Genomic DNA, 27,783 nt, shown 5'->3' with positions numbered 1-27,783 from the left:
GACAATCAAAAAATTAATAAAAAATGAATATTATACTTTTTGGCTCATTACATTATATATCATCCCGAGTCAATGTTGTCGAAGTTGGTCGAGGGCAAAAAGAATAAAAAGATGATAAAAATTCATATACACATAGAGATTGACCATATTAAAAAGATACACTAGCAAGAATTCTAATCCACTTGAGGGAAAATAATGATAATTTTAACAAAATTGAATAATTTTGCAATGTCAACTTACGATTAAATTCCCAAACAACGAAAAACAAGTCGATAAAAATAAAAATTCGCCGCATAAAGGGCAAATGGAAGCATCAACCCACATGGATACGCAGCGTTCCACGTTTACGCGCTCCTTCAATTACTAGCTTCTTTCCTAAAAGTCAATTTTATAGATAAACTCTCTCTATAAAAACACGGACGCGTATAAAATATTACACTACACAAAATCGGACACTCTCAATATCTAACACGATTTAAAACGAAACAAACATGTCCGGATATCCACAGAACAACCCATCGGGTTACAACTACGGAGCTCCACCACCGGCCCAGCCCTACTCCGCCGCTCCGTACGGCGCACCAGCCCAGCCAAACCCACAGGCTCCTTATGGCGCACAGCCAGCACCGTACGGTCAGCCACAGCACGATCCCAACAAACCAGCGAAAAATCAGCACAGCCAGCCCTCGGCTCCGTACGGTGCACCCGCGCCAGGATCGGCTCCATACGGTGGACCTGCACCCGCGGCTCCGTATGCGCAGCCGCAGCCTGGCTATCCGGCTCCCGGCGCGGCGTATGGCAGCCCGTTCGCGTCGCTGGTGCCGTCGAATTTCCCGCCCGGCACGGATCCCAATGTGATATCCACGTTCCAGATGGCTGATAGGGATGGAAGTGGGTTTATTGATGATTTGGAGCTCCAGAAGGCGTTAACTACTTATAGAGAGAGCTTTAGCTTGAGGACTGTGCATCTTCTCATGTACCTCTTCACCAATTCCAACACTCGCAAAATCGGTATATTTCAGTATTTCATACTCTTGTGATGATCAATTTTTGTTTCTTTTAGTTTTATGATTCTCGGTTAAACGTATTGTTGTGTTTTATTGCGGTAAATTAGGCCATAAGATAATTTAGACAGGTCCTGTAGTAAATTTAGACTGTTGAATACCTAAATTGCAGTAGTTTGTTGAATCGATTTGAATTGCGTGCTGAATTTGTATTATTTATTTTTCTGTGTGACATTTAGACTGTTGAATACCTAAATTGCAGTAGTTTGTTGAATCGATTTGAATTGCGTGCTGAATTTGTATTATTTATTTTTCTGTGTGACAGGGCCGAAGGAGTTCACCTCTGTGTATTACAGTCTTCAGAGCTGGAGGGTGAGTTATATATTACAACTTACAAGTTTGTTTATAATTGTTTGTTGTTGCGAATATATGGATATGTGATCTGGTGAATGTAATGGATGTGAGATGTGACGTGTTTGCTGTGTTTAGGCTATCTTTGAGAAGAATGACAGGGATCACAGTGGTAAAATTGATGCTTCTGAGTTGAGGGAGGCGCTTATGAGCCTTGGATTTGTGGTGTCGCCTGTGGTTCTGGACTTGCTGGTGTCCAAGTTTGACAAGACTGGTGGAAGGAACAAGGCTATTGAATATGACAACTTCATCGAGTATGATCAATAACACTAGTTTTTATCTGTACAATTCTTATATTTAGAGTTAGTTATAGTAAATTTGACTTTCTGACGCTTTGTTTTTTATTTTTCTCTTTGTTTTTTCGGCTGTTGTGATTACAGGTGCTGCCTCACTGTGAAGGTATAGCTTTTTTTCAAACATTATAGTTTATGAGTTTTATTTTTGGCGCTGTTTATAATGTGGTTACTTGGTTATAGACATTAGTCATCGATTTCTTGGGGAACTTTTTAATTTTCTGTAGTATGTGTTGAGATATATCATGATTTTATTTTTTGTATGACATCTGTTGCAACTTGGGAGAGTGCAATTAAAATCGACACTGTATGGAGTGTAGTGAGAAGATAAGCAAATCTGGATTCTGATAGTGGCATGTGTCTCATGAATCAGTATCTCTTGCAGGGACTTACCGAGAAATTCAAGGAGAAAGACACTGCATACATGGGATCGGCTACGTTCACTTATGAAGCTTTCATGCTCACTGTTCTACCATTCCTCATTGCTTAGGAAGTTATGTAACACGTTTTCTTGTTGGTCTGGTATGAGTTGATATGTTTTTAGTGGTTGAATAGTACTACTACGTTTTGTAATAATCTTTTGGATGAAATGCTTACGGAACCACTTTAGCAGCTGCAGTTTGTTATTATCCCAATGTACTTATCCTCTAATTTGAAGCGTGCATTATGCTATTGATATGCATGAATAGTCTATTCACTATTCTTCAGATCCTGGTATCAATTTTCAGTGAAATGAATAGGTCTCCTCTGCTCTGATCTTAGATTAATTAACTATAGTACTTGTTTATTGGTAGTTTAATTTCTACTGTAGTTTGTTAAGTTCTGCCTGCAACTTGTATCCATCCCACCAGAAACTGAGTTGGTTGTGGCACATTATGTGGATCAACTATTCTAGATTGACCCTTTTTTGGGGGTTTATGGCCTGTGGGAATACAAAATCCAGAGGTTGGAATTTGAAATGGTGAGTATATCTGAGTTGTGCACACAAAGTCAACTAAGCACGTCTATCATCATCTTCTTAAATTTTAAAGTTAATCACGTCCAATGAGTCCAAGTCATTAACCTCTAGTAAATAGTAACTATACTACTTACTACTATACCACTAAGTTGTTGCTGTTTAAATGTATTTCGTTTATAGAAGGGACTGTGTAGTCTGTGTGGTTGTATATTTATCAAGTTTGAATGGCAGCGATATATTATTGGGGCAGGTAGCTGTTAAACAACTAAACCACTGTCTCGGTCACCTGTTTTATGACTGATTTGAGTCGTTCACCTGTTTTATGGCTGATTAGAGTAGTTAGAGCATCTGGAGGTGGCTCTTCATTTAGGCTCCTAATTTGAGATTTGAGGAAGAAGAGGAAAAATGTTGCTTCAAGAGACTCTTAAGTGGCTCTTAAATCACCAAGAGCCTCTTGTTTCTCTCTCCCCTCTTCTCAAAGTTAAGAGTCACCACATGGCTCTTAACTTATTTTTCCACAATAAAAAAATCCTTCCCTCCAATTCACCTCAATCTTTCCCTCTCTTTTGTTACAGTGGAGCCCAATATATGAATAAAATATGAAGTGAAGCCCAATATATGAATAAAATATGAAATAGAGAAAAGATGTAGAGAGTATTATTGGAGTTTACACTCTTAACTTTGTCCTAAATTACTAAAAATCGCATTTTTTATATTATATTTAGGAGCCAACAAGGAGGCTCTCGGAGATGCTCACATGGAGTACTAGAGATATAAATCTCAGTTTAAAACCGCAAACAAACAGACTCTTAATCGTATATGTAATTCTATACTTCCCGTGTAAATACATAAAAAGACGACGAACCATACAGGAAGCTCAGTTTCTTCTAAAGATAAGTCGATGGACTTTCTCAGGCTATTTCCGAAAATATTCGATAAGTTGTGAACACTTTCTTTTAATCTCATATTATTATTTGTTATTAATTTTTATACATTTTTAAATTTTATATTATAATAATTTAATTTAAAACATATTAACTAATAAATTTAAATTAGAAAACAATTCCTAAATAAAAACAATTTCTAGACACCATTTCTCGTATCGACTTACTCAAACATCTAAATAATTGCAATAACATCCTAATATTTTAAATAAATTATAAATTTTACTTTACTTATACTCTAATTTATAGCTCATTTTTCTTAACATTTTAATCATGTAATTTCAAGATATACCGAGCCATATCATTGTATCCACCCGACTGATTTCGATTTGCTCTGGTAAGTAGATTCATTAGACTCCAGTTCATTAACTCAAAATTACCAATACAAATACTGATCATATTTGGTCTTGTTTAATTTATTTTTAAAAAATAAATCAATTAACTTTGAAAAAAATACATAAATGTATCTTTTTTTAAAAATGGTTTATTTATATAATTTTTTTATATTTTTTGTTAAATACGTCACACTGAAAAAATATATATAGTAATAAAGTCCTTTTTCATAATAATTCCTTATTTTAACAAATAAGAACAGCCAAACATGGCTCTCAGCCTCTCATTTGTAAGTCACATGCTTGCGATTATTTAAGGGAAAATTAATTCTAAAGTACCTGAACTATAAGCACTTTTTTTTTTCTAGGTCCCAAACTATAAATGTCAATTCATAAGTTCCTATCTGGGTCCTTCTGTGTTACACCCCGATTTTTCGGAATATTAAAACTAAATTCAAAACTGAAATAGAACACAATTTATTAATCCAAAATCCGATTACAAAGGTGACTATTACAAAGGCGCAGCTAAGGGAAGTCCAAAAGTCAATCCAAATCTAACATCACTGAACTCCAAATCCAATGCACATCAACTCGCTCTTAAATCAAACCTGAAAATTGTAAGTAATGAGTTATACAGCCCAACAAGCAACTAATCGATCCAACTAGTCGGGCCAAGTAACATGTATACATATAAGATAAAATATACTTTTTTTTATACGATAACAATATACGTAACAAATACTTTCAAAACACTTTCATATTCTTATTCGATACGATAATCACAATAACTCAGAACTCATAGTTTATACCACGACCACTACAACTCGGTGATTATAACGATCCTGAATTTTCTGAAAACTGTCACTATAACCCGGTGACTCGGTCCTTATTCTTATTCTTATTTTCACAAACCATGGCATAAATAAGAGTTCCGAAATCATCGTCAACACCGTATATATACGAGAACGAAAATCAATTCAAAATATAATCACCTAGCCCAAATTTATACAATCAAATAAACATATAACACATAACTTTTAAAACACTAGAAAGATCGGTCAGAAACTTACCTCAACATCGAAATCAAATACTCAACACCATCCTAGATCATATAATCAATCTTAGCAACCAATCAAAATTACATATTCTTAAAACTCCAAAAGCCTCCATGATTCCAATCTGCCCAGATCACTAATCTACTATTTTGACCCTCTAAACGATGCTTTCTTGGAAAACTCAAAACACAAAAGTTGTAGAGGACGAAAAGACCTTTCTGAAAAGGTATGGCTCATCAAAAACGGACTCATAACGAATCGGGAATTAAATAAAACGTCTGCTGCTCAGATTCAAAGCGAAAAACAGGGTCTGAATATTCTTTGGGATTTTGAGAACAGTTCGAAAACAAATCTGAGAAAACATTGTTAACGAAAGTTGTAGGAGATTGAAAGAGCTTTCCGTAACATCAAGAATCATCAAAATCCGATAATAATTGAATTTTCCACGAATTTTATAAGACAATTGATTTGTGTGAATAAAGGCCTGCGAATTTTTGTAAGAAAAGGGAAGAAAAAGTTAGGCGGCTCGCACAAAATAATTATAAAAGAATGAAGGAATGCAATCGATATATAAAGAGTCTCCAAACCCTGGTTCCACACCTACCCGATATCCGAATTCAAGTCTGATCCAAATTTTAAGCCCAATATCCTAATTCAATTATAAAACCTAATCATAATCAAATTTTAATCCTTTTTTTTTAATTACTAATCAATTAATATTATTCTAAAAAAATTACGGGATATTACATTCTGTTAGATCGGGTTTGACGCCGTTAGTTTTTTTTAAGTTGATGAGAATCAAAGATAACTTTGAAGGTGATTCTGATATCCAAATTTGAAGTTTTGAGTAATCAAATTGCTCGTTTTTCAATCCCCTATCCATCTATACCATCAAAATTTAGTTTGGTAATTTCTGAATTTTGAGTTGAATATTAGTTTTCATTTTAATAGCTTTTATTCGAATTATAATGATGTAGATTGATAGATCGTGTGATTATGAGCATGTTCATATAATTTTCGTGATTTTTAATGTTCTAATTAGCCTCGTCGGAAAATTCAAGCTCACCGGATTTGAGCTTTTCAGACCAAGTTCGCCGGAAAAACTAACGACGTCAAATCAGATCTAACGGAAGGATCCAGGTAGGAAAAAAATCAAAAGTTGAATTACTTATGAATTGACATTTATAGTTCACGACCTAGACTAAAAAGTGTCTATAGTGGACTTTTAAAATTAATTTTCCCATTATTTAATGGTCAAGCCAGAGTCCAAACTCTCTTAAATGGGTAACACCTTACTCCCGAATTTTAAACATTAAAAAAAGCAACAGATTAGAAAATAAAATTATGTAATTTTCACTGCTATTCTCCCGAGTTTTTTTAAAGGAACGAAAGCCAAAGGGCAAAGAGTAGGGGTGATCGCGGTGCGGGCGGTGCCGTTTTTCGCTAAAACCGCGAACCAAACCGCGCATGCGGTTTGGTTGAAAACTCAAACCGCAACCGCACCACGCTAGCATAAAAACCGTGTAAACCGCACCACAAAAATGCTGTGTGGTGCGGTGCGGTTTGTATGCTTAAGAATAAATATTTTTAGTTGAAGTTCGAAATAAAATTTAAATATATAATAAATAAAAAATTTTCTTGTAATGAATTTATATAATATTTATCATTTCAAAACTACAACAACTACCAAAAAACACAAACAAAAGTGTAAATATGAGTACTAACTACAAAGAGACATATTATAATAATATAATCATTTCATACAAATTTGGTATAATACACTGCGAGATTGAATTAACTATTATTTGAAGAGATTTAACAAATATATGTAACATAATTATAAATAATATATATGTATATAATATAATTTTATTTGATAATCACTAATATGTATATATATATATATATATATATATATTATAATATCGCGGTGCGGTTTGAACCGCACTACTAATATGTCAAACCGCAACCCGCACCGCACCGCGCGGTTTGTGAAAAATTCAAACCGCAACCGCACCACAAAAATTAAAAACCGCGTTTTGTGGTACGGTTTGGTGCGGTGCGGGTGGTTTATGCGGTTTGGGGGGTTTCTGATCAGCCCTAGCAAAGAGGGCCTAAATTCCCTCCAAAGGCCAAAGGGCAAAGAGTGTCTTTTTTCTCTTTTCTTTTTCCCTTAAAGAAACAGATAGATGTATCCTTGGGCCATCGGGGGAATTGGGAAGCCAAAGCTGATACTGAGTTGGCGATAAATGCAATATAACTCTGCTGCTTAAACCACGCTGTCTTGCCTGCCTGTGTTTTTTACTGTCGCTACATTCTCCCTCCCAGGTAATTCTCCTGCCAGAAACCCTAGTTTCATGTTTTCCTATATATTTTCATATATTTGCAATACTGCACTTAATTTTTATCCTTCTCAGATTTAATTTAAGTGCTATCACATATTTGATTACTTAATTGAAGTAATTAAGTTTCAGATTTTGAGTTAGCAGTGTGCTTGTAAGTTTTGACTAATTTTTATCACGTATTGTTCCATGTGATGGTAAGCATATCGTAATTTTCAATTCTTTTACAGGTTTGTTATTGAGCCACCAAGGTTAGGACTTAGGAGGATTAAGGGGAAAAGCATTTAAAGAGTATTCTCGTCCAGTTGCAACTTTGATCTATTATGGAGTCCGGATCACCTGAAAATTTAAATGGTACAGTTCGACATTTTCTTTAGTAGGATTTTCAGTATTAATTGTATGTGTGTTCTAGCAGAATTTCTCTTGGTCAGTTTACAGTTTCCGAGCAATTTATTTCCGACAGTTGGTTGTACAGTTTTGTTACGAGTCGGCTATATGATAATATACCCCTTCCATTACAATTAATTATATTTACTTGTGCAGTGTGTATGTTAAGCTTTACAATCACTATCTATTTGCAATTTACTATCATAGCCTGCACAACTTGCTCTAATAGTAAAACTATTAACTATACAACCTTTTGTTAAATTTCCTAGAAATTGCAACAAGCACAATGTTTCCAGCAGTTTATGAACATAGTGACAACTTGTGCCTCCTTAATTTTCAGATTTGTAGCATAGCTAGAAGTCTAGAAAGATTATTATTATTATTATTATTATATCTTTTGCTTACTCATTAATGTATTATAATGCGGAAGGGTGTAAGGAGGAATTTATAAAGCATATGAGTGATGAAGAAAAAACCGAGTAAATGAACTGTATACTTTACGTAAAGATACAGACTTACCTTTGTCTTACATTAGTATATAGATTAAAAATTAAGCGTAATATGGTATATAGATTAAAATTTAAGTGTCATATGGTATTGAAAATTGCAAAACTCGTTTTATTGATAATAAATTAATAAGAATTGTACTTCAGATGAGAAAGCAGTCAGCCTGACAAATGACATTGTGGTGAATACTGAACCTAAATTGGATGAAAATCATGAAGAAACTACTGAACTCAACATGATTAATTTTAGAGGGGGAGGTAATGAGGTATCAGATGCTAGGTCTGTGGATGTGAATGCCTCATGCGGGTCAAGTACGAAAGCTGCTATTTTCTTAGATGATGCCATACGTGCTGGTGGTTTTGGAGCTAGAGATGATATCGGATCTTTTCTTCCTGTTGCAAGCGATTTTACGGACTTCGAAGCTTCTCTCCGTGATGCCCAAGATTACGAAGAGTCTAAAGAAGAAATTGGAAGACCAGGTCTTGGCTGGGCAGAAGTTAAAAATCAAAAGTAACTGTCTACCGCGATTTGGAACTATTCATGGCTCTAATCTTCTGGTATCTCTTGCTTTTAGCGCCTGCAAATTATGTTTCCTGTATCCTGAATGAATGGAATTTCGTATATAATATAATCTACTTTTGCTTGTACCCATTGTTGCTCTCTTAAATCAGACAACGAGCAGCCGATTTCTAAAATTATGCGGTTTTCATATTATACTCGGAAGCAAGCGGATGCTTATAGATTTTTCTGTTATTTGCCCGTGTTTGTGTTTTCTTCTTGACAGTGACCTTTTTTGACTACCTGAAATTGTATCACTATACTAAAATAACTATAGAATTAGGCATAGTTGTCATATGAATCAAAAATTCTTTATGCTAAACAGTTGCATTTCCATATTGAAGCAAATATGATGAGAGTTTGGCACTACAATATGTGTGGTTTTCTCTTTTGCGAGAAACATTACAAATATGCCTTTTCTTTCTGGAAGATCTTTTGACCAGGAGATAGGATCGCCAGGGGATCATATCTGTATTTCCTCTTCCTAAAGACCTCCCATTTAGATCCAAAATGAGCTTTCCACTCTTTCTGAGTGTTGTAGTGGGGCAAATATTGCTTTGCCCCGAGACTGGATGAATCACAGAAGTCCAAAATTCTTCTATTTTGTGCCAAAATATGTTCTAATCCATCTGATTTGGTGGAAGATGGCACCGCTGAGGATAGGAAGGCCACGAGGTAGACAAGATCTTCTTGTGGGGTTACCATGGAAGTTTTGTTGTCCCATCTAATATAAAAACATCAGTAGAGGTAGTAATATCCTGACTAAAAGTTAAAAATTTATATTTAAATTGACACTGGTAAGTTATGGAACTGGTACCTGGACTTGTTTACTGGGTAAATGAGTACAGGACCATTGTTGGTGTCTGTAAGGATGTTGCCAAACACTTCTTTGGCAAAGTCATGAATTTTGCTCTTAGGAATGAGAAGATTAAGCCATGGGTGAGGAACCTCCCACAAGCCTAGTTCTCTGAGTTTAATTTCAGACACATGCACTCTATCAAGAAATTCCATGTATGACACATCTGACAAGAAAAGAGTGAACTGTATATATTCTAGTTCCTCCAATAAAACCTCGATCCGCTGCATAGTGATTATAAGTTAGACTTAAAACTACAGAGTGTCTAGAGTACCAGAGGCATTGTATCACGTGTTTCTAGCTCACCTGGTTTACGGTATCACTTTCTTCTGGATTGAAGTATTTGGCAATTTCCAGACAGTAGAGAGTTTTTCCCTCAGAGTGGAATTTGCTTGCTTGAAGTGGGTCTTTAGGACTGAAAGTTGATCTCCAGTTATGTAATAGACCAGTTCTGTTTATAATGACGAATCCCTCAACATACTCAAAATAATTATCTGATGATATTAAATGTTCTTGGTCTTGGCAAAATATGCTGAAGTCTGTATACAGCATTCTAATCCATTTAACCTGTCAAATGAAGATACCCAACTAAAAACCTGTTGCTTCTTGAATACATATATAATTATAGAAAACTTTCCTACCCTCTTGGGTGCCTTTTCAACAGAGATTTTAGCCCTTGTGATAATGCCAAACTGTCCCAATCCACCAAGAACACCATAGAAGAGATCAGCATTGTGCTGCTTTGTACAGGTCACTATCTCTCCTTTTCCTGCACTTGAATAAATAATGAGTTAAGTTTTTGGTATCTGGGATATCTTTCAAAGTTTGGACATTGAATCCTTGATCCTTCTACTCTTTTGTAAATCGATGGGAAAAGGAGACAGTATTACTTGCGAGGCATTTGAAGGCTATAGTATCCAACTAAATTGGATTTGGAAATGGGTATTGGGTTACTGGGTAAGTTTGTTACTTGCCTGATTGGTTATTATCAGACATCATCACGTAAATTCTCGATATGCATACATGTGCTATGGAATGCACTTGAGCCATATGGTGTACGCAAGAGTGGGATAAGAATTATAGAAGGAATGTACCTGTGACTACCTCCAGCTCGTAAACATTATTAATCTGTGGTCCATGGCGAAAAGCTTGACCGCTGATTCCAGCATTCGATAGTGTTCCCCCAACAGTTAGGTGAAGATAGTCTGTCCAGGATTTTGGTGCAAAACCATGTTTAAGACCCTCATGCAGTATATTTATCCACAGCTCACCACCAGATACATCGACGTAAGGCAAATCTCCAGTGTGAAAGCACATTTTCTGCTCCTGAAGAGTTTGCATGTTTATAACTACTCCTTGATGGGTTTGTGCTTGGCCTGCCACGGAGTGACCACGCCCTCTTGCGGCAACAGTGAGCATAGAAGTATTTCCCAGTTCATAAACATGCCTGACAACTGAAGAAATATCACGAACTGATTTTGGGTGCAGAACTGCGGCTGGCAGAAAATGATATCTGTTGCCAAAGTCATTGGCTGCATGTTGAATGTCCTCAAAGAAAATATGCCCATCAAGACTTAATGATTTAAGCGACGATGGTAGGATTGAGAACTCCGACTGAGAAGAAACTGTTGGGTTATCAGAAGGAAGTTTAGAACATATATCATTTTTGTAAAGATTACTACTCAGTAACATGGTCACTAGAAACCTGCCGATTAGGTCATTATTCTTTAAGAAACTATTTGTGAGCGATTTCATCTTCTACTATAGTTTTTAAAGATAAAGCTTTCGTGAAGTTGGGTTGGTTTGTGTGTGTGTGAGAGATAGAGAGAGAAAGGGGGGGGGGGGGAGATAGAAAGAGGAAGGCGGAGAGTAGGGGGTTAATGTGTGAAGAAAGAATGAAAAGTGTGTAAGAGCTCATAAATGAAGATTAGTAAATTATGTACAATATATAAGGAAAGATATGGGTTGCCATGTCGACAGGATTTGCTATGAAGTTTTTTTGTAGTGCTGTGAACTGTACAAGGATTTAAGTCCTTATTGTTTCTTGCAATCAGGTTTGCGGATATGATTTTTGCTTTCTCAGTTGCAATAAACAATAAGCAAAGGTTGTTTATATACTACCTCTGTGACCCTATGTTATTCTCATTTTAATTTTTTAACGTCAATATCATTTCTTGCATTTTTGTCTAAAGAGGTTAATATTTTTGCTGGGGAGAATGGATGTTCACCTCTTTAAAACACCTATATTTTGAGAGTCAGCTTACCACTTTCAACTATCAGTCTTTCACTTCATTGTTTTGCCTATTCACATACACATGCTTAAGCTATTTTCTTATCTGTCAGTTGTCTTTCAGATAACAATTGGCAGATTCCTCCATAGCGGTTCCTTAGTTTTATAAGTGAGGGAAGACCTACCAAATACTATCCTGCTAGAGGCTAATTGTGCCTGCAGGTGGTCCTGCTGGAGCATAATTTTTTGTGCGTGTCATCAGATTTTGCTCAAAATTAGACTCCTCAGAGTTTGATATGTCTATATTAAACATGGACCGACATTAACAATTACACCAACTTAGGTAGGAGTTCTATATGGCTAAAAAGGAGTTTAGCATTGAATTTCTTTTATTCGATCATCTGCTGATATCAAATAGTGGAGAGACAAGACAATGGACAAGGACAAGTAGTAAGCACCCAAGTTGGACGAGCATTCCACTATTTATATCTGTCTAATTAATGATTTTGCAAAGAAGTATCTTATATGTATATATCATTATCATTATCAGTCATATTGACTCATCTATAATCATTTGCTAAGTAAACCACATTTAGTTCATTTCTTTTTCTTATAAGAAGTTTGTAGTCACGTAAGTCATGTGTTATCACGTAAGCCTTTATGTTATATTTTTCTCTTCAGCTTGGGTAATATTTCTGGACATATTATGTTAGTAAACTGCCAAATTCCTCATATATCATGTTCTCTGTTTAACTAAGGAAATCACTGTTTTGGTGTATTGGTCATATCTGGTATTGTTCATGCAGAATGCCTGGAGAAGTTGGTCCCTTTGTAGGACTTGTATGCTGAGTAGGAGGAAGTGGACATCCACTCATCTAAGTAAGTTTGAATGACTCTGCAGAACTTGGGAAATCTTATATTGATTTCCTTTTTAGTAATAGTCTCTGGCTAATACTTTATACATTCCTTTTTGTTAATACTATATCACTCTTTGTATTATTATTTTGTGATAGTTTTAATAAAAGACGACATTTAATTGTAGCGGTAGAAATGTTGTCCAGGTTTTTAGTCAAAAGGCACCATCCTCACAGCCTCTTTACTACAAGGCAATTCCCTTATTCCTATAGATTGCCTTTAAATTTAATCTGCTTTGTTGGCCTTATTTTTTTATTTCTTTTTGTATATTAAAGTTCACAAAACACCTTAACAACGAAAAGAGTCAAAAACAACCTTTGTATTGTGTCTTAGCACAGAGAGAGAGCCTCTGTATTGACTTAGAATGTGCCGAGCAAGTATATACAGTATAATTCCTACCCATATATACAATAAAATGTTTGTGCTTGGTACTTGCATACAAACACATATGTACTGATGTTTTTAATATTTACTTCTAGTTTGTCATTCTTTAAATCACCCGAACATTCCGCTCAGGTGACAAAAAGTGAATATAAATTTTAATTTTCCAGAAAAGATCATTAGTGCTTCAACTAGGTCCGGAGCCCTAGATACCTGTACTATATAGTAGAAGTTTATTATATGATTCTTTGTGAATAGAAATAATAACCGTCCAGTGCCTTTTGAACAAAGTTGCTGCTTTAGTAGAAATAGTTTGTCAAGTTGTTCTATTAATTGGGTACAGGTTGATTATTTTGAGCCTTTTCCAAGATCTATTAACTTTTCTCTTTCTAGTATCCCTACTACTTGATCCTTTTTAAAAGTTTCCTTTTGTAAAATATGATTTTCTCATTTTACTGTTTCTCTGTTTATTACTGGCATGCATTTGAAAATGCAGATTTTGTTTATCTTGTGAAGGAAACTGCTGTATATATTCGACATGTCTATGCGTTGATGAATATATATCCTAGAGCTACTTCACCTCTGTTTGTTATGATTAGTGTCTCATCAGAAATAGTGAAGCAAAACTGAAGGTTCTATCTATATATACATATACATATGGTAGTGCTGGAATATAGGAGGGATTGGTTTGCTCAAATATTGTTGGTCCTTGTTGAAGTAAATCCCTGTCATTGGTGTCACTTGTCATGAGCAGCAGATTTTTCAGTAGCTTCATCATTTGTTGTGTGAATGAAAGATGTGCAACTTGTTGGATGTCATGTTCTTTCAGGTCATTCATCCAAAGTTTAGTCTATATATTTTTCTATAGGTTTGTGATAGGAGGAGTTTATGACAATTAATTAACTTGTGGTGATTATTTTGGAGGGTTGCTGTCTGACCACAGTATAATGATACATAGATTAGACAATATAATTGCATGGCTTTGCCCCCCTCATTACTTTCTTGTGGTGATGATCCTTCCATTCCACTAATTTTTTTTTCACTTGGTATGTACTAGAAAAAGTTTTTATGTATTATGATTGCTTTATAAAAGTTTAGTTTGGCTTTATGTTTTGGTTGTCTAATTGCTTTGTAATTATTATGTGCTTCTGTGTGTGTATATATAAATACAGGGTCTTGAATTTAAGCTTAATTATTGGTTATGAATTGAAAGTAGACACTCATATCTCGTAGGGGGGGTGTATTCTGCCCAACTCCTTTCGGCCATATAATTTCTAGATCGTGGGGGTGTATTCTGCCCAACTCCTTTCGGCCATATAATCTCTAGATCGTGAGGACGGTGAATAATCACTAATCTGGTAGAGAGAACGTGCACACAATTTGACAGTGGCTACTGCTGAGTTTGTGATTGAAAAATGCGGGTGAGTGCCTAATTTCTCACTTTCTGTAACACAAGATTTTGTCATACTCGTAGTTGAACTCCCTCTTTCTTTTAGGCGGTGGTGTAATATTTCCTTTTCAAGTCTTATTAATATATGAAACAAAATATGCATCAGTGACTAAGGAATCATCGTAATCTATACATCATGCAATTCTCTCCACTAAGCACCAAGATCTCATTAATTTGTGCGGCGACAGAACAAATCTACGCTAATAGGCACCTGGGTATCTCCAGTTCTCCACTAAACATATACTAATACCAGTACTTTGAGAAGATGTGCTATCATGATAGGTTGCTTTATTGATTTATGAGTGCAGATCAATTCATATAATTGTATGGTGTAATGTTCCCTTCGTCGTCAACATCCTGCTCTAATCTTTGTCTATTTGTCGCTCTTTAACTATCCCTTCCCAGGTTGCTATTCTAATAATTACATCTATTAGGAAGATATTCGTATTATTGTTTGAGTTGGGCTCTATTAAGAGCATAAAATTTGTATTATGTTGATTCAATTTTTTTTTATTAATATTGTTATTTACATGATATTACATTTTATGCAGTATACTATAATTACAATCAATATAAAATTTTATTCCTCCTATTATAATGATCAACTGTGGTTACATAAACTGTTATAGTTTTAGAATATACAGAAATTATGTTTTGTTAAATGATTTATAAATCTATATATGCCTGCACAATTAAAATCTGTACACTCAGTTGATTTATAAATCTATATATGCTTGCACAATTAAAAACTATACAATCAGTTGATACATATATAACACACCTCCGAAAACCAATCAGAGAAACCATATGTATACTTCTCGAACACTTACCAGACATAAGTCAGAGGTCAGTCTTTTAAAGTAGAAATGTAGAACTGGCCTGTAACAAATTATACAGAACCCATTATGTAAACTATTGCAATTTCATTAATCAATTATATATTAATTTTATATGATCAGATAGTTATGCAAAAACTTAATTAATTAATTATATTGAAGTACCTGTCACACGCATGGATGACAGATTCATATAAATGATAATACACTCTCTTTACTTTACACATCTAATATTGTTTCAAAGGAAATTGGCCGAATGCGAAGTTTGTAAGAAAGTTGAACATTTTTTAGGATTTTCTTAAAGGAAAAGAGCAAGCATGGATGATTGTGCAAGTGCAGAGGTCACAAATAAATTTGCCGTGAAAAGTGGGAAGTTAAACAGTGAGAGAGAATAAAAACCCAAAAAATGTCTCGAAGAATAAGTTGTATATGTATCTGAGTATATGATTTTAAAAGCTCAAAAGTAGCTAAGGAGAAATTCCTCGAATGCATAAAAAATAGTAAATGATTGAAATAAAATCATAAATATTACCACATCAACGGGTAAATGATTATGGCATAGGAAATGTGTGCATATCTAGTGGCAGTAGACAGTTTCTTAACAAAATGATTAACTTGACAACTTTCATTTAGGTAAGATCAAGGCATTAAGCTAGGGGAATATGACAGCTAGCTTAAATTAGTGTGTAGTTTTAGGCGTTCCCAAGCTAATGATACAAGTTCAGGTTGTTGCCGCAATGTGGCCAGGAATTTCAGTATTCACATATTCTTCTTGTTCACACGTTTTCACAGTTACATACACATATTTAGTTCTTACTTGAAGCAATTGTAATCATTCATGCACTTGCGTCTAGCACTTTTAAAGCATGTTCTATATACACAAACGCATGTTTGCGGATGTAAATTATATGACAATATAATAAATAAAAGACACCCTCACATATGCAAATGACCGCAACAGGGTAACAATCTTGCTTGCATGGTTAAAGAATTCGCTTGAAGTTGCATGCCAAATGCAAATTAAAGCATGTGGCTAGTTGCTATGTCTAATAGTGTGTAATTAGTTACATACCTTTCGATGAGAGGTTTCTTCAAGGCTAGCCGGTCTTCAAATAGTCGATCCAAGTTTACCGCAATAAGCAAAACTATTATATGCGTGCATGACACATACATATATATAAATACGCGGACAAGGCCACAAAGGGGTCTTGTAATTATAATAACAAAATATTATTATTATATAAAATATAATCATTGATTATGATATCGTCTTAAACCCGTAATTGTAGTAACTGCATGCGTTTTCCTTGCAAGTATACCAAGTTGTAAGAAATAGAAAGAACATCAAAGGGTTGATTAACGAGGGCATTTGATGCCCAATGGCCAATTCATTCTCAAACATGTGTAGCATCGTATATAATTGACAAGATCGATCTCTTGATTTCATACTAAATTAATTAAATGAGTTACTTTTTGATAACTAATTGGGTGCAACATAAAAAATGTTATAGGTTTTCGAACTTTTCTAAAATATCTTTTAAATGATAAATTATATCTCATCTAACAATTAATGCTTTCACATAAATATATTAAAAAGTTTTATATGCACAAAAATATGAAGCATGAGAATTTTTTTAATATATATTCTAAACTTTTTTTGGAAAAATATACAATTGGACCAATTTTTAATCAGAAAGTAAATAAATAATGGAACAACAAACTTGGACTCAATTTAGAAAGCATAATAATATTTTTGACGTGTGATGAGTTGAAATGACCGGCTTCTGTAACAAATTATTTTGCTCTCACGTCGCATTACAAAAAAGTTGGCATTTCTGTTTTCCTTATTTTCAAACTCAAATATTATTTTATAACTGTATAAGCTAATAAAATCAAAAAAATTGGGAGAGTTTGATAAATAAATTAAATTTTTTAATAACATTTTATCAAACTTAATAAAGAAATTAAGTATACTTATTTTAGAATTGTAAATGGTATACAATATTAGTTATAAATATATTGAAAATACAAATAATATATGGAAAATAGTTTATATAATGTAGGAGTGGATTTTATTGGATTAATTGTATTACAGATATTATCATCGTGTTTGGAATGAATTTAAAATTTTATAAATATCTCAAAATTTATTTTATATATATATATATATATATATATATATATGGGAGGGTTCTGGTACAAACTTACAAACTTTTTTTGCTCAACACATATATAACTTGAGTTCAACATTTTTTTAAGATATTTTGTTGAACATCGATTAAAATTGTGTTGGAGAAGTACATAAACTAATTTTTCAATATAAGAACTAAGTTAAACGTATTATATAACTAATATTTATGATTCTAGACCCTATCCACACCCCAGAGGTATAGTTTAAGTATCTTTACAGGTATAATCAACATAATGATAATTAGTGTTCTACACCCGATGTTGAACCCTAGTTACAAATGTGTTGAATGGGCGATTTATTTATGCGATATTTTTAAAAATTGTGATTTTTTTCAAGAATTTTCAACATGGATACTTTCTATAACTAAGGATCAACACGATGGGAGAATAAAAAAAAGTTTGTAAGTTTGTAACTTAAAAAAAAATTTATTTGATCCTATCCCTATATATATATATATACACTCCCTTCGTCCTATGTTTACGTTCACTGTTTGCACGCATTTTGAGGCTCTTATAAAGTATAGTTTAATAACGTTTTTTTAATTTTTTTTAATAAAAGTTTAAATGTTAAACTTTTTTTCAGGATTTTTAAAAAAAATAAATATATAGCGAAAGTATACTTTACAGGTCCCTTAAAATGCGTGCCAAAAGGTAACGTAAAAAACCTGATGGGACGGAGGAAGTATAACATAACAAAGATATCTTTTTTTAATAGGAGTAAAAAAATTTATATAAGGCTGGAATTTTCTCGCGCATTTTATCTTACCTTCGAAAATTTTTAAAATTATATTTTAATTGATAGAACACAGATTTTTTGACAAAATATGTGATAGTTTTATAGAATAAGAAATAGTAAGTTTTGTCAATATTATTCATATATATATTTCTTCTCCATATAATAGGTGCCGGACTACTCATGAAATCTTGGGTATCTCTTTACACATGTGATAGTCTGAATAATTGGAGGTTTCTGTCCGGATGAAATTAAATTTTATTGAGATTAAATTTAGATAATTAGATACTAGATTTTAAACTAAATTTGGTTATATTTTTCAACAATTTAACATTTTTAAGTTCAGTGATTTTGTCCTTACAAGAAAAATTCAATGATTTAGTAACATTGGTGCATAATTTTCATGTTGTTATCTTTCATTGCAAACTGGGAACTCCTAAAACATGGTATAATCATGATCTGGTTTTTATGACTGTAGTTTTTACGTGTAAATAAATCATCCATAGATTCTGCAAGGCTCTGCACCGACTACAACTTGATCACCTCTGCCTGTACAAAAATACTGCCAGAACGATAAAAACACATTCTAGAAATGCATAAATTATGGTAGCTCAGTAGGCTGCAGCAATTGATTAGAAAACACAGCCTCTTCCGACCCACCAGTCGTACAAGAAGACTAAACGACCAGTTAGCTTAGTGCGATCTTTGGTAAACGAACGTAAATTGCTTAAAAGATAAGATAAGTCATCATCTTATCTTATCAATTCCATTAGAAATGAGAACTGTGCATGTGAGATATACCCCATTTATGAGTGTGTTAGGTTCATGGTACTAGCATATATCGCTACTTTGGTCATGGAATCTTACGGTCCTACATATTTTTGTGTTTTGTCTACACAAGAATCGCGACTAGATTTGTCCTCTGAGTTCGAAGCAGACAATATTTTGTTTGCCCTAGTTTGATCGTAGATATATATACAGCAATGTGAGAGCCAAAGTATGTTAATTTCATAGTTTGTTACACACAGAGACATTAACAGAGGCTTTCCAGTTAACTGTAATCGTGTAAACTGGCACAGAATTAATAGTCCGTACTAGTGTAATTTCCACGGGAAAAGGATGGAGTTAGGCATTGGAACGCTTTTGTCTAAAGTCAAGACTTATTTACTAGACATAAAAACTTGCATGTGACTGACGGAAATCAACTTATCAAAGCTTTTGAAACAGTCTGCACAAGCTTCCAAATCTAGGCTTCGCCCACCTAGCTAGGTAGCAAAGAATATGATATTGAAATTCCTGAAAGTGGAACAACTAGGTAGGGGTGTCCTGTTCTGGGGCTCAAATGGCATCTCACTCACTCAATTGTTTCTATTGCTGCTACTATTTCCAACAGGAATTTGATTTAGTTCAAGTTGGTTCAGAATATATAAAGGTAGTTATATAGTGTATATCAGCAGAGGCCATAGTCTCTCCACGCCCAGGCCTAGAACAATTGCTTGACACGTCCAGGCTTTACTATTTTTGCCTTAAATTATGGTTCCCCATTATAGCTGGACTCCTGCCTAAATTTATCTAGAGAGTACATTGTAATAGCCCACTTGATATAGCATTTTCACTGTGATACCTCCAATGTCATCTCAAGAGCCATTTTGTTTCCCAAAAAAGGTATGCATGTTATCGTGCTTTGTTTGGTAATGTATGTGTAAGGGCTTGTATTTCATATGAGCCCCTACCAAACTCTTTCAAGAATTCAAGTTTTTGTTTCTTAGACCTTAATAACCTTTATTTATACATTACTAAGTTGGTAACTAATGACTGATATCAATACTAGAAGGGACAGCTATGCTGAGTTTATACTACAGGTCCACAGCACCATATTCTGTAATTTTTTTCTTAAAATGGAAAGACCGACTTGATGATCTAAAAGCCCAGCTATATTTTGAACAAATTCATATTAGTATCATCCAATAGTCTGAATCCAAACCTAATATTAGGGCACTTTAAAAAGCAGTATGAGGTGTGAAATAAAATATGGGGGTTTTGAATTATGGTTAATGAACCCGGTTAACAGGAATCTGAACCCCAAACCCATGTGTTGCGTTTGGATTAGCAAATTTATTGTATGGAATGGGAATCTCACTCTCATTCAGTTTGAAATCATTCCCCTCACAACAAATGACATACCCATTCTCATACCCCTCATTCACATTTCCGATTCCCATTCCCCCATGATCCAAACGCCCCCATAGTGTCCCCGAATACTACTAACAGTATCACCTTAAAGCTATAATAAAAATAATGCTATCATACAATGGTAGACCAGATCACAAAAAAATGTTCTCCTATCATAATTGGCTGTAACACCATTAACTAAAACAGAAACATGCAGGTCATTAGCTCTCAGCTAAAGAGCTTTTGTTCTTTCCAGAGGAGCATATTATAATCAGATTAGCAAAAAGAATGATAATAAGATAATAACAAATTTTGAATTACTATACCAAATGTCATATGAATTGGACTCATAACACACATAATAATCTAATTCGTCAATAAAAAACGTGACACGCACGATACATTTAAAATGTACAAGTGTGTCTTTTCCTATTATAATTTAAATTAAAAAGTAGCGTCAGCACTCCATATATTATAAGTTACAAGTAACCAATTTATTGTGTCTAAATATTGACGAACACACTGCTTAACCCTACTAACAACTTTCACCTCATCTTTCATACAAATAAGCAAAATTCTATTAGAATATGTCATCTCTCCTCAAAGATAGCCTGCAGCGAGAATATGAATAAGTAAAGCCAATCTTATTAATATTTATTGTAGAAATACTCAGCAATAGAATAGTATTAAAAAAAAAAACTGTACCTCAAATGGCAATATGGTCAGTGGTCCCAATTATGAAGGGGCAACCTCAGATGACTTCAACTTCTTTGGTGGAGGGTTGCCACCAGATATTACCACGTAAGTATAGAAACAGAGCATCGCAGCACTATCAGAAAGAGAAATTACACACATGTTTATAGATTTGCTTAAGTCAATATTTTGAGAGGAATTAGCGATTAGATGTTACCTCACAGCAGCATACAAGAATATTGGAAAAAAATTCTTTGTCTGCAGAAACAGATACAACCTTCAAGTTAATGTCAAGGACTACGAAGATTACAAGTGGAAATTTTTGTAATTGTTAGTACTACCATTGTGTAAGATTGCAAGTTCTTCCAGAGCAAGACAGCCGAGAGCGCTGCAAAGTCGTAGACATCCAAACAGTAACAATAATTGGTCAATTTTAATGATGAAACCAATAAAAATATGACAATATTTTTAAACATGTCCTTATCAATCAGAACTGCCATCAAATTCAGGTCACAGAGATTTAAAAGTTGACCAACAGAGTAACGAACTCCGTAAGCCAGTAAATACTGTTAGTTCTTGACGAAGATCTTGAAGAAAACAAGGTTATACTATCAGATTCAGAAGGTCATAAAATAATATACAGAAGGAACTGACATTGAGTTTGCTATAGCTAATTCTGTACATGTCACAGAGAGTTCTTAAGAACCCCAAAATTCCAAACAAAATTGAGTTCCTGTTCAAACTGGTAGAGAAAGAATAAATATTACAGAAAAAATTCCACAAAACAGTACAACTTTCCATTCCATCTCATACAATTTTATCTAATCCCTGCGCAGTGTTTAATTGCTTCCAATATTTTACCAACGTAAGGTGCCAAAACTGGCAACTGGCAAAGTACTAAGTTCAATCTTACTTGCAAGTTCAGACTAACAGTCATATTTACCCAAATATTTAGCTGATAAGATGCCTATCTAGAATGTGCCATTATTACCTGGATGACAGAAACAACACAAGAAGAAAATAGGAAAAACTAAATTATTGACAAGGAAAGGATGGAGATGACAACACAAACTAAAAGCATTTTCGACAGCAATTGGTCTGCTAAAGTGCCCACGAGTTGAAAAGTTTATAGATTTAGTCAAAAGATTGCAGAATTTGGAGATTCCAGACTAGATCATATAATATCCAAGTAGCTGAAACTATTAGCTGAGGAAGAGGGTTTCTTGAATGCTGAAACTGGATGCAGTAGAGTGGAGGTGCCACACAAAATGCTGTGCTTCATAGATAATATAATCTTTATGGCAGATTATACAATAATACCAAAACCTTATAGTTACTTTTTTTAATACAATATTGAGTTTACTGTCAGAAAATGTTTAAAATTTACAATATTCGTGTTTTGTTTCATGGTCAATTCAAAAGCCAAATTCGCCTATAGTCCTCAATCAGCTAGTCAGAAATGAATTTTTATTACGTATATAACAAGGGCTGATTGCATAACGAGTCCCACAGATATTGCTCTAAAATCTTAATGCAAAACACACCAGACACATAATTACTAGTCTTCAAAGTCCAAAAGAATGTGCAAACTCTATCTTTTATGTGACCAAGATATCCCAGAACGTGACGAAACTTCGTGGAAAGAAGTAGATATTCATGACACCAAGAGGCCCATTGACTATGATCATAAACCACTGTGTTACTCTATTGACTATTCTAAATGCTTAGCTTCTCTACACAAACACATGAAACTTTGATAGATAGAATAAACACCCTCAACTAATATGAATATAATAATTATATCACAGTCAGTTATTCAACAGCCAAGAATCTAATAAGATACCTGCTTGTCCCAGTACAAATGGAATGCTTGACTTTCCTTGTCTCCAGACCTTTAAGCTGTAAATGCTAAGGGCCAACAGAGCACCTCCAAAAAGCAAACCATTGCCTAGAGTGGAAAGGTTCCTTGTGAAAATAGAACCTATAAGCCCCCAGCTTAAGACGAATCCACCTGGTATGAGATAATACAATGTTAGGCATATGAGTACTTTCTTCCACTGAAGTGAACATTTTTACCCTTTAATCCAGGGTAATTATATCCCTATATATAATAAGCGAAAGGAGGATAATTTGATTGTTTGGTGTAGTACCGCTGAAAAAAATATGAACCCTTAGATCATATTATTTGATAAACGATTAAGATTACATAATAATAAAATATATTTATATATATAATATAATTTATACCTCAATGTTTTAAATCAAATAGAAGCAGATTTTGTAAATCCCCTATTTTTTTTGTTCTAAACAAAATAAGAGGTTTGTAAAAATCAAATAGAAGTAGGTTTAGTAATTAGGATAGGATTTTTATTTTTTATGTTCCAAACCAAATAAAAGGAGGTTTGATAAATATAATATGATTCTTATTATAAAATTCATAACTATTTTTTCTACATCCTATTTTTTGTTCTAATTGAATTATAATTGTTAAATCGTCACTATTTTTTTCACTGTGATGAAAAACTTGACTTTAATCGTGTATAAATCAACGTATAAGATATTAGTAAGATAATTCATAAACTAAATTAAATAATAATATAATATATAATATATATTGAACAAATATTTTTTTAAATATCCGCAAACGAATTATTAACATAAACATATATTTTCAAAAATATCCCCGCATAACACGGGTTATAAGCTATTATAGAATAATATCAATTACCTTTTATCATGATGAAAGTATTGGACAGTATTGAACAAGATGTCTTAGGTACTCAAAAAACGGTATGTCCATAGAACGACATAATCACTGTGGATGTTTGGCATTTGATTTGGTGTTTTGATATAGTTATAGAACAGATAGATCAGTCTAAATTCAGTGACTTCATTGTCAATTCAGAGTAGTTTAATCATGTTCAAAAACTGGAATTTGGTAAAGGACGACAGTAAACATAACTACATAAGAACCAAAAGTCAGCCTCCTGTGGAGCAAAAGTTGAACCATCATTCATGTAACTTATAACTCCATGCTAGTTCCATTCTCTGTTACCCCGACTTTTCACTTTTGTCTCGAATAGTGTCAGACCCTCAACACTCGTACATGGGGCATAAATCCTTGGACAATTGTTTTAGGCCAAAAACATGTAAAATTTGAAATATTGCCGAGTCCTACACTTCGACATGTGTTCATGCTTGGACACTTGTTTTAGGTCAAAAAACATGTAAAACTTGAAATACTGCCTAGTCCTACATTTGGACATGTGCTCATGTTGGAAACTTACAGCCTAATCAGGGTAACACAAAGGTTTCAGCAACAGAGCATACAGGATACAATAGTTACTACTATGCTCTGGGGAAAGAACATAGCACTCAAAATTAGTTCCCACCAAGTACTTGGTAAAGTGCAACAATAAATATTTACTTCTTATGGAGGGAAATCTGACTATCTCTCTTATATATGATAAATCCATGACACCCCTTCAGCAGTGCATGAAGAACACATTTACTGACTAGCTGCTATTATGCTTTGGGGTTTTGAGAGCAGCAACAATGACAAATCAATAGTTTTGACACCAATGACAAAATCAATAGTTTTAACTAGCTGCTATTTCCGGAAAAAAACTACAATTTGAGCTATAGGCTCTTTTGATTTTCATCAGATTGTCTCTTACCCATGACTTTTTGTTTAAGTTAATGTGCTCTTTCCACACTCACAATAGTTACATTCCATGACCAAAAATATATACAAAGCCATTGTAACATACGTGTCTTAGATTCTATGTTATTAGCCTTAAAAGAATGTTTTCTCATTGGGAATTCGAAACTTCATACAAATCCCAGACAAGCACTAAGGAATAGTTTTTCTGGTAAGCTCAGCTTGTTCTGATATCAGTGACATAATTACATGCAAAATCTAATAAGATATTATTTTTTCCTTTGGATAAGTGATGGATGTTCCTTTTCTGATACAACTAGAAATATAAACTACCAGTGGACCATCTATGCGGTAATTGTTAAGTACTGATTATCAACTTTATGGAAAGTTGATTATTAGATTTTGTTGGCCAATATCTAAGATAATCAAAACCACGGTTTTACAAATTGTTCACTTTAGGTTTCATGTGAATTCCTTGCCTCCTACAGTATTATAGCAGTATAAAATCACAATTAACTCGAAATAAACTAACCATATGGAATTCCAAAACAGAAGTCATGGATCTTTGCCCCTTTCTGTTCTTCAGCGACAACATCATCTACAGGGACACTGGTCAAATTTTCATTAACATGCTCTTCTTCATCTAAAAATGTGTTCTCCAATCTACCATTGTTTGAAACCTCTGGATCTTCTGTATAGCTTACAGCAACCTTACTCTCAGAACAGGCAACTACGATGCTTCGTGCACCTTGACTCTTAACAGCTAGTACCTAAACAAAATGTTCCCAGTGATTAATATCACCAAACTAGATTTATCAAAATCACTACATCAGTATTATTCAGAACCCAAATATACTAGTTTGGCAAAATAATTAATGGCCGTAATTTCAGACTGACAGAAATATATTGTTTCACAAAAATGATATGCATACATAATTCATTGAGTTTCTTAAACTCACAGCACCTACTTGTAAATAAGTTCACACACCACTTTCACCAACAAATGCTTGATTTTCAAGCCAGCAACATCATTAAACTCGATAAACAAAACATATCAAGCTCACACTGAATCACACAATTTTTCATCGTAGCAATGTAAAATATTTGTACAACACATACATGAAGCAATTTCAACCAAAAACTAAACTCAAATACCGAAAAAATACATGAAAACTAGCTGAAACCGTGATTCTCACATGAAAAATCCAATATAAAGATTAATTTCAGTATCAATTACAACAGTTCGACTCAAAACAGCATATATAATTAACGATTAAACAATAAACAGATAGATTAGGGTTTGTAAAATTACCTTAGGGCGCAAGTACGATCGGGCGTCAAAACGGTGTCGCCTTTGGATAGAAGTGAAATAAGACAGCTGAGAGGTGGCTAGCGACATCGCAAGTATGAGTGCAGCTGATGTCAAATTACAAGATCAAACAGACTTTTGAAAATGCGAAAAAATAATTACGATATAGAGTTTTCCCGACTAAATAATTATACGCGCTCCTAGAACGTGAGACTTTTGACTTGATTACCCGGCCACAACAGATACTGCAATTTTCAATATTGTCTGCGATTGCTCTATTTTTATTTTATTTTTCCCCTCTCTTTTTTTCATTTTTCAGTTAGATGGGTTTGAGTATATTATAGGTCAAGTCAATTATTTAAAAAATTATTTTTACAAGGATTTAAAATTTCGAAAATTTGAATCGAATTTGTATTAATGAATTATTTTGTCGATCTGAATTCTATTTTTTACCATAGATTTTTTCACAAACTAATTTTCTACGAACTACAGTACATAATTTATTTAACCACAAAAACTTTTTTCTCTCCCATTTTATGTCTTTATTAGTGAACATATGATCTCATACACATACCTTATTGTTATTATAATATTAATATTAATGATGCTTTTCACAAGATAAGGTTCTCGAACATAATACGATTTTGCCTCTAAATTAGTTCATGTGAAACTATACGAAGAAAATTAAGTCGATAAAATAATTCAATTATGAGAACATCTCTGACCTAAATTCTTGATACACTGTTCTTAATAAAAAAATATATTTAATATGAAATGATAGGTTATATTGGGTCAACCTCCATATATATGCAATAAGATTTCATATCATTATATTCATATTAGAATAATATATTTTATTTATAAAAACTAAAATAACAATTACATCCATTTTTTAAAATATAACAATCAATATGATTATACAAATTTTACATAAAATCTTCTAATTTATTCAATCAATTTAGCGAACATTTTGAAAAAAGGCCCTGAATAACCACATTTTAAGTTTTAATGCCCATAATAACAATATTTGATAAAATGGCCCCTAATAACCATTAGAGACGTGGCTGTACTAGCGTCTATATCTCAGCCTAAGACGCTACAACGTGTAGCGTTTTAAACTTTTTTAATATAGAGCAAAACGCTACACGCAGTAGCGTTTTCTTTTAATATAAATACCTCCACTTGAACACAACGGCTAACATCACAGAGGAGAGTACCATAATATACAGAGGAGAGGAGAGTGCTGCGATTGAATTGATATATACCAATCATCCACTGAAGCGAGCTGATTCAACCAATTAAAGAAAATACCTATGGATTTCAATGTATGTTCTTTCATATTTGTGCGATTTTAATGTTAAAAATGTCTTAATCTTCACTGTTTTGACATGCCTGCTATGTGTTTGATGAAATTCCTGTGTTAATCTATGTCCTGCTATTTTTTTGTTCTATGTGTGTATGCCTGCTATGTTGTATGTGTTGCATTGTAAGATAAGGTGTCTCTGTCTTGCAAATAGCTTGATTGAAATGCATAACTTTCTTAAATTTGTAGCCCAAATGTGTTTA

The 27,783-nt window shown here is 33.7% G+C and overlaps 4 protein-coding genes and 1 long non-coding RNA gene across 10 annotated transcripts; 2 read left to right on the top strand and 3 right to left on the bottom strand.

The window, feature by feature from the left end:
• Positions 1 to 417: 417 nt before the first annotated feature.
• On the top strand, positions 418 to 2,415 carry LOC108219484 (calcium-binding protein CBP). Its single transcript, XM_017392958.2, has 5 exons — positions 418 to 1,011; positions 1,330 to 1,376; positions 1,494 to 1,669; positions 1,796 to 1,814; positions 2,094 to 2,415. Exons 1-5 carry the CDS (start codon positions 492 to 494, stop codon positions 2,196 to 2,198), a joined length of 867 nt encoding a protein of 288 aa, XP_017248447.1. The 5' UTR covers positions 418 to 491; the 3' UTR covers positions 2,199 to 2,415.
• A 1,988-nt stretch (positions 2,416 to 4,403) lies between these two features.
• LOC135152378 (uncharacterized) lies at positions 4,404 to 5,519 on the bottom strand. The gene is made up of 2 exons (XR_010291466.1): positions 5,013 to 5,519; positions 4,404 to 4,550 (listed from the first exon to the last, which is right to left on the bottom strand). It is a non-coding gene; the product is annotated as an uncharacterized LOC135152378 (long non-coding RNA).
• A 1,637-nt stretch (positions 5,520 to 7,156) lies between these two features.
• On the top strand, positions 7,157 to 15,157 carry LOC108215650 (uncharacterized). 5 transcript variants are annotated; one of them, XR_010291341.1, is made up of 6 exons: positions 7,157 to 7,325; positions 7,570 to 7,693; positions 8,380 to 8,790; positions 12,684 to 12,756; positions 14,407 to 14,594; positions 14,730 to 15,157. XR_010291341.1 is itself a non-coding variant. In XM_017388183.2 (4 exons), exons 2-3 carry the CDS (start codon positions 7,663 to 7,665, stop codon positions 8,745 to 8,747), a joined length of 399 nt encoding a protein of 132 aa, XP_017243672.1. In that variant the 5' UTR covers positions 7,157 to 7,325; positions 7,570 to 7,662; the 3' UTR covers positions 8,748 to 8,790; positions 12,684 to 12,928. The 5 variants fall into 5 exon arrangements, 2 of the variants coding, with proteins under 2 accessions (XP_017243672.1, XP_017243671.1); XR_010291343.1 differs by having other exon boundaries at positions 14,390 to 14,594; XR_010291342.1 differs by having other exon boundaries at positions 14,346 to 14,594.
• On the bottom strand, positions 9,045 to 16,609 carry LOC108215649 (cytokinin dehydrogenase 1). Of its 2 annotated transcripts, XM_017388180.2 has the most exons (7): positions 16,532 to 16,609; positions 15,454 to 15,502; positions 10,742 to 11,272; positions 10,289 to 10,416; positions 9,954 to 10,214; positions 9,609 to 9,871; positions 9,045 to 9,515 (listed from the first exon to the last, which is right to left on the bottom strand). In XM_017388180.2, exons 2-7 carry the CDS (start codon positions 15,458 to 15,460, stop codon positions 9,194 to 9,196), a joined length of 1,512 nt encoding a protein of 503 aa, XP_017243669.1. In that variant the 5' UTR covers positions 15,461 to 15,502; positions 16,532 to 16,609; the 3' UTR covers positions 9,045 to 9,193. The 2 variants fall into 2 exon arrangements, with proteins under 2 accessions (XP_017243669.1, XP_017243668.1); XM_017388179.2 differs by lacking the exons at positions 15,454 to 15,502; positions 16,532 to 16,609 and having other exon boundaries at positions 10,742 to 12,361.
• Positions 16,610 to 20,849: 4,240 nt separating this feature from the next.
• On the bottom strand, positions 20,850 to 26,442 carry LOC108215632 (protein FATTY ACID EXPORT 1, chloroplastic). The gene is made up of 7 exons (XM_017388153.2): positions 26,221 to 26,442; positions 25,441 to 25,678; positions 23,091 to 23,258; positions 21,589 to 21,635; positions 21,465 to 21,505; positions 21,260 to 21,383; positions 20,850 to 21,165 (listed from the first exon to the last, which is right to left on the bottom strand). The coding sequence occupies exons 1-6, from the start codon at positions 26,305 to 26,307 to the stop codon at positions 21,290 to 21,292; spliced, it is 675 nt and encodes a 224-aa protein (XP_017243642.1). The 5' UTR covers positions 26,308 to 26,442; the 3' UTR covers positions 20,850 to 21,165; positions 21,260 to 21,289.
• Between the last annotated feature and the right edge of the window lie 1,341 nt (positions 26,443 to 27,783).

This window comes from Daucus carota, chromosome 4, assembly GCF_001625215.2.
Source record: "Daucus carota subsp. sativus chromosome 4, DH1 v3.0, whole genome shotgun sequence".
In the NCBI taxonomy this organism is placed as follows: Eukaryota; Viridiplantae; Streptophyta; class Magnoliopsida; order Apiales; family Apiaceae; genus Daucus; species Daucus carota.
The sequence above is the reverse complement of the archived record's forward strand: the minus strand, read 5'-3'. Positions and strand labels throughout refer to the sequence as shown.

What these genes read in the sequence shown, in the direction of transcription:
- LOC108219484 (XM_017392958.2), top strand. Translation starts at nt 492, where the DNA reads ATGTCCGGATATCCACAGAACAACCCATCGGGTTACAACTACGGAGCT. An exon ending in TTCCAACACTCGCAAAATCG is followed by an intron (nt 1,012 to 1,329) that starts GTATATTTCAGT and finishes TCTGTGTGACAG; the next exon opens with GGCCGAAGGAGTTCACCTCT. An exon ending in ACAGTCTTCAGAGCTGGAGG is followed by an intron (nt 1,377 to 1,493) that starts GTGAGTTATATA and finishes TGCTGTGTTTAG; the next exon opens with GCTATCTTTGAGAAGAATGA.
- LOC108215650 (XM_017388183.2), top strand. Translation starts at nt 7,663, where the DNA reads ATGGAGTCCGGATCACCTGAAAATTTAAATG. An exon ending in ATCACCTGAAAATTTAAATG is followed by an intron (nt 7,694 to 8,379) that starts GTACAGTTCGAC and finishes ATTGTACTTCAG; the next exon opens with ATGAGAAAGCAGTCAGCCTG.
- LOC108215649 (XM_017388179.2), bottom strand. Translation starts at nt 11,402, where the DNA reads ATGAAATCGCTCACAAATAGTTTCTTAAAGAATAATGACCTAATCGGC. An exon ending in TTGAAAAGGCACCCAAGAGG is followed by an intron (nt 10,215 to 10,288) that starts GTAGGAAAGTTT and finishes TTCATTTGACAG; the next exon opens with GTTAAATGGATTAGAATGCT. An exon ending in AAAGTGATACCGTAAACCAG is followed by an intron (nt 9,872 to 9,953) that starts GTGAGCTAGAAA and finishes ATCACTATGCAG; the next exon opens with CGGATCGAGGTTTTATTGGA.
- LOC108215632 (XM_017388153.2), bottom strand. Translation starts at nt 26,307, where the DNA reads ATGTCGCTAGCCACCTCTCAGCTGTCTTATTTCACTTCTATCCAAAGG. An exon ending in GATCGTACTTGCGCCCTAAG is followed by an intron (nt 25,679 to 26,220) that starts GTAATTTTACAA and finishes CATTTTGTTTAG; the next exon opens with GTACTAGCTGTTAAGAGTCA. An exon ending in ACTTGCAATCTTACACAATG is followed by an intron (nt 21,506 to 21,588) that starts GTAGTACTAACA and finishes CTGTTTCTGCAG; the next exon opens with ACAAAGAATTTTTTTCCAAT.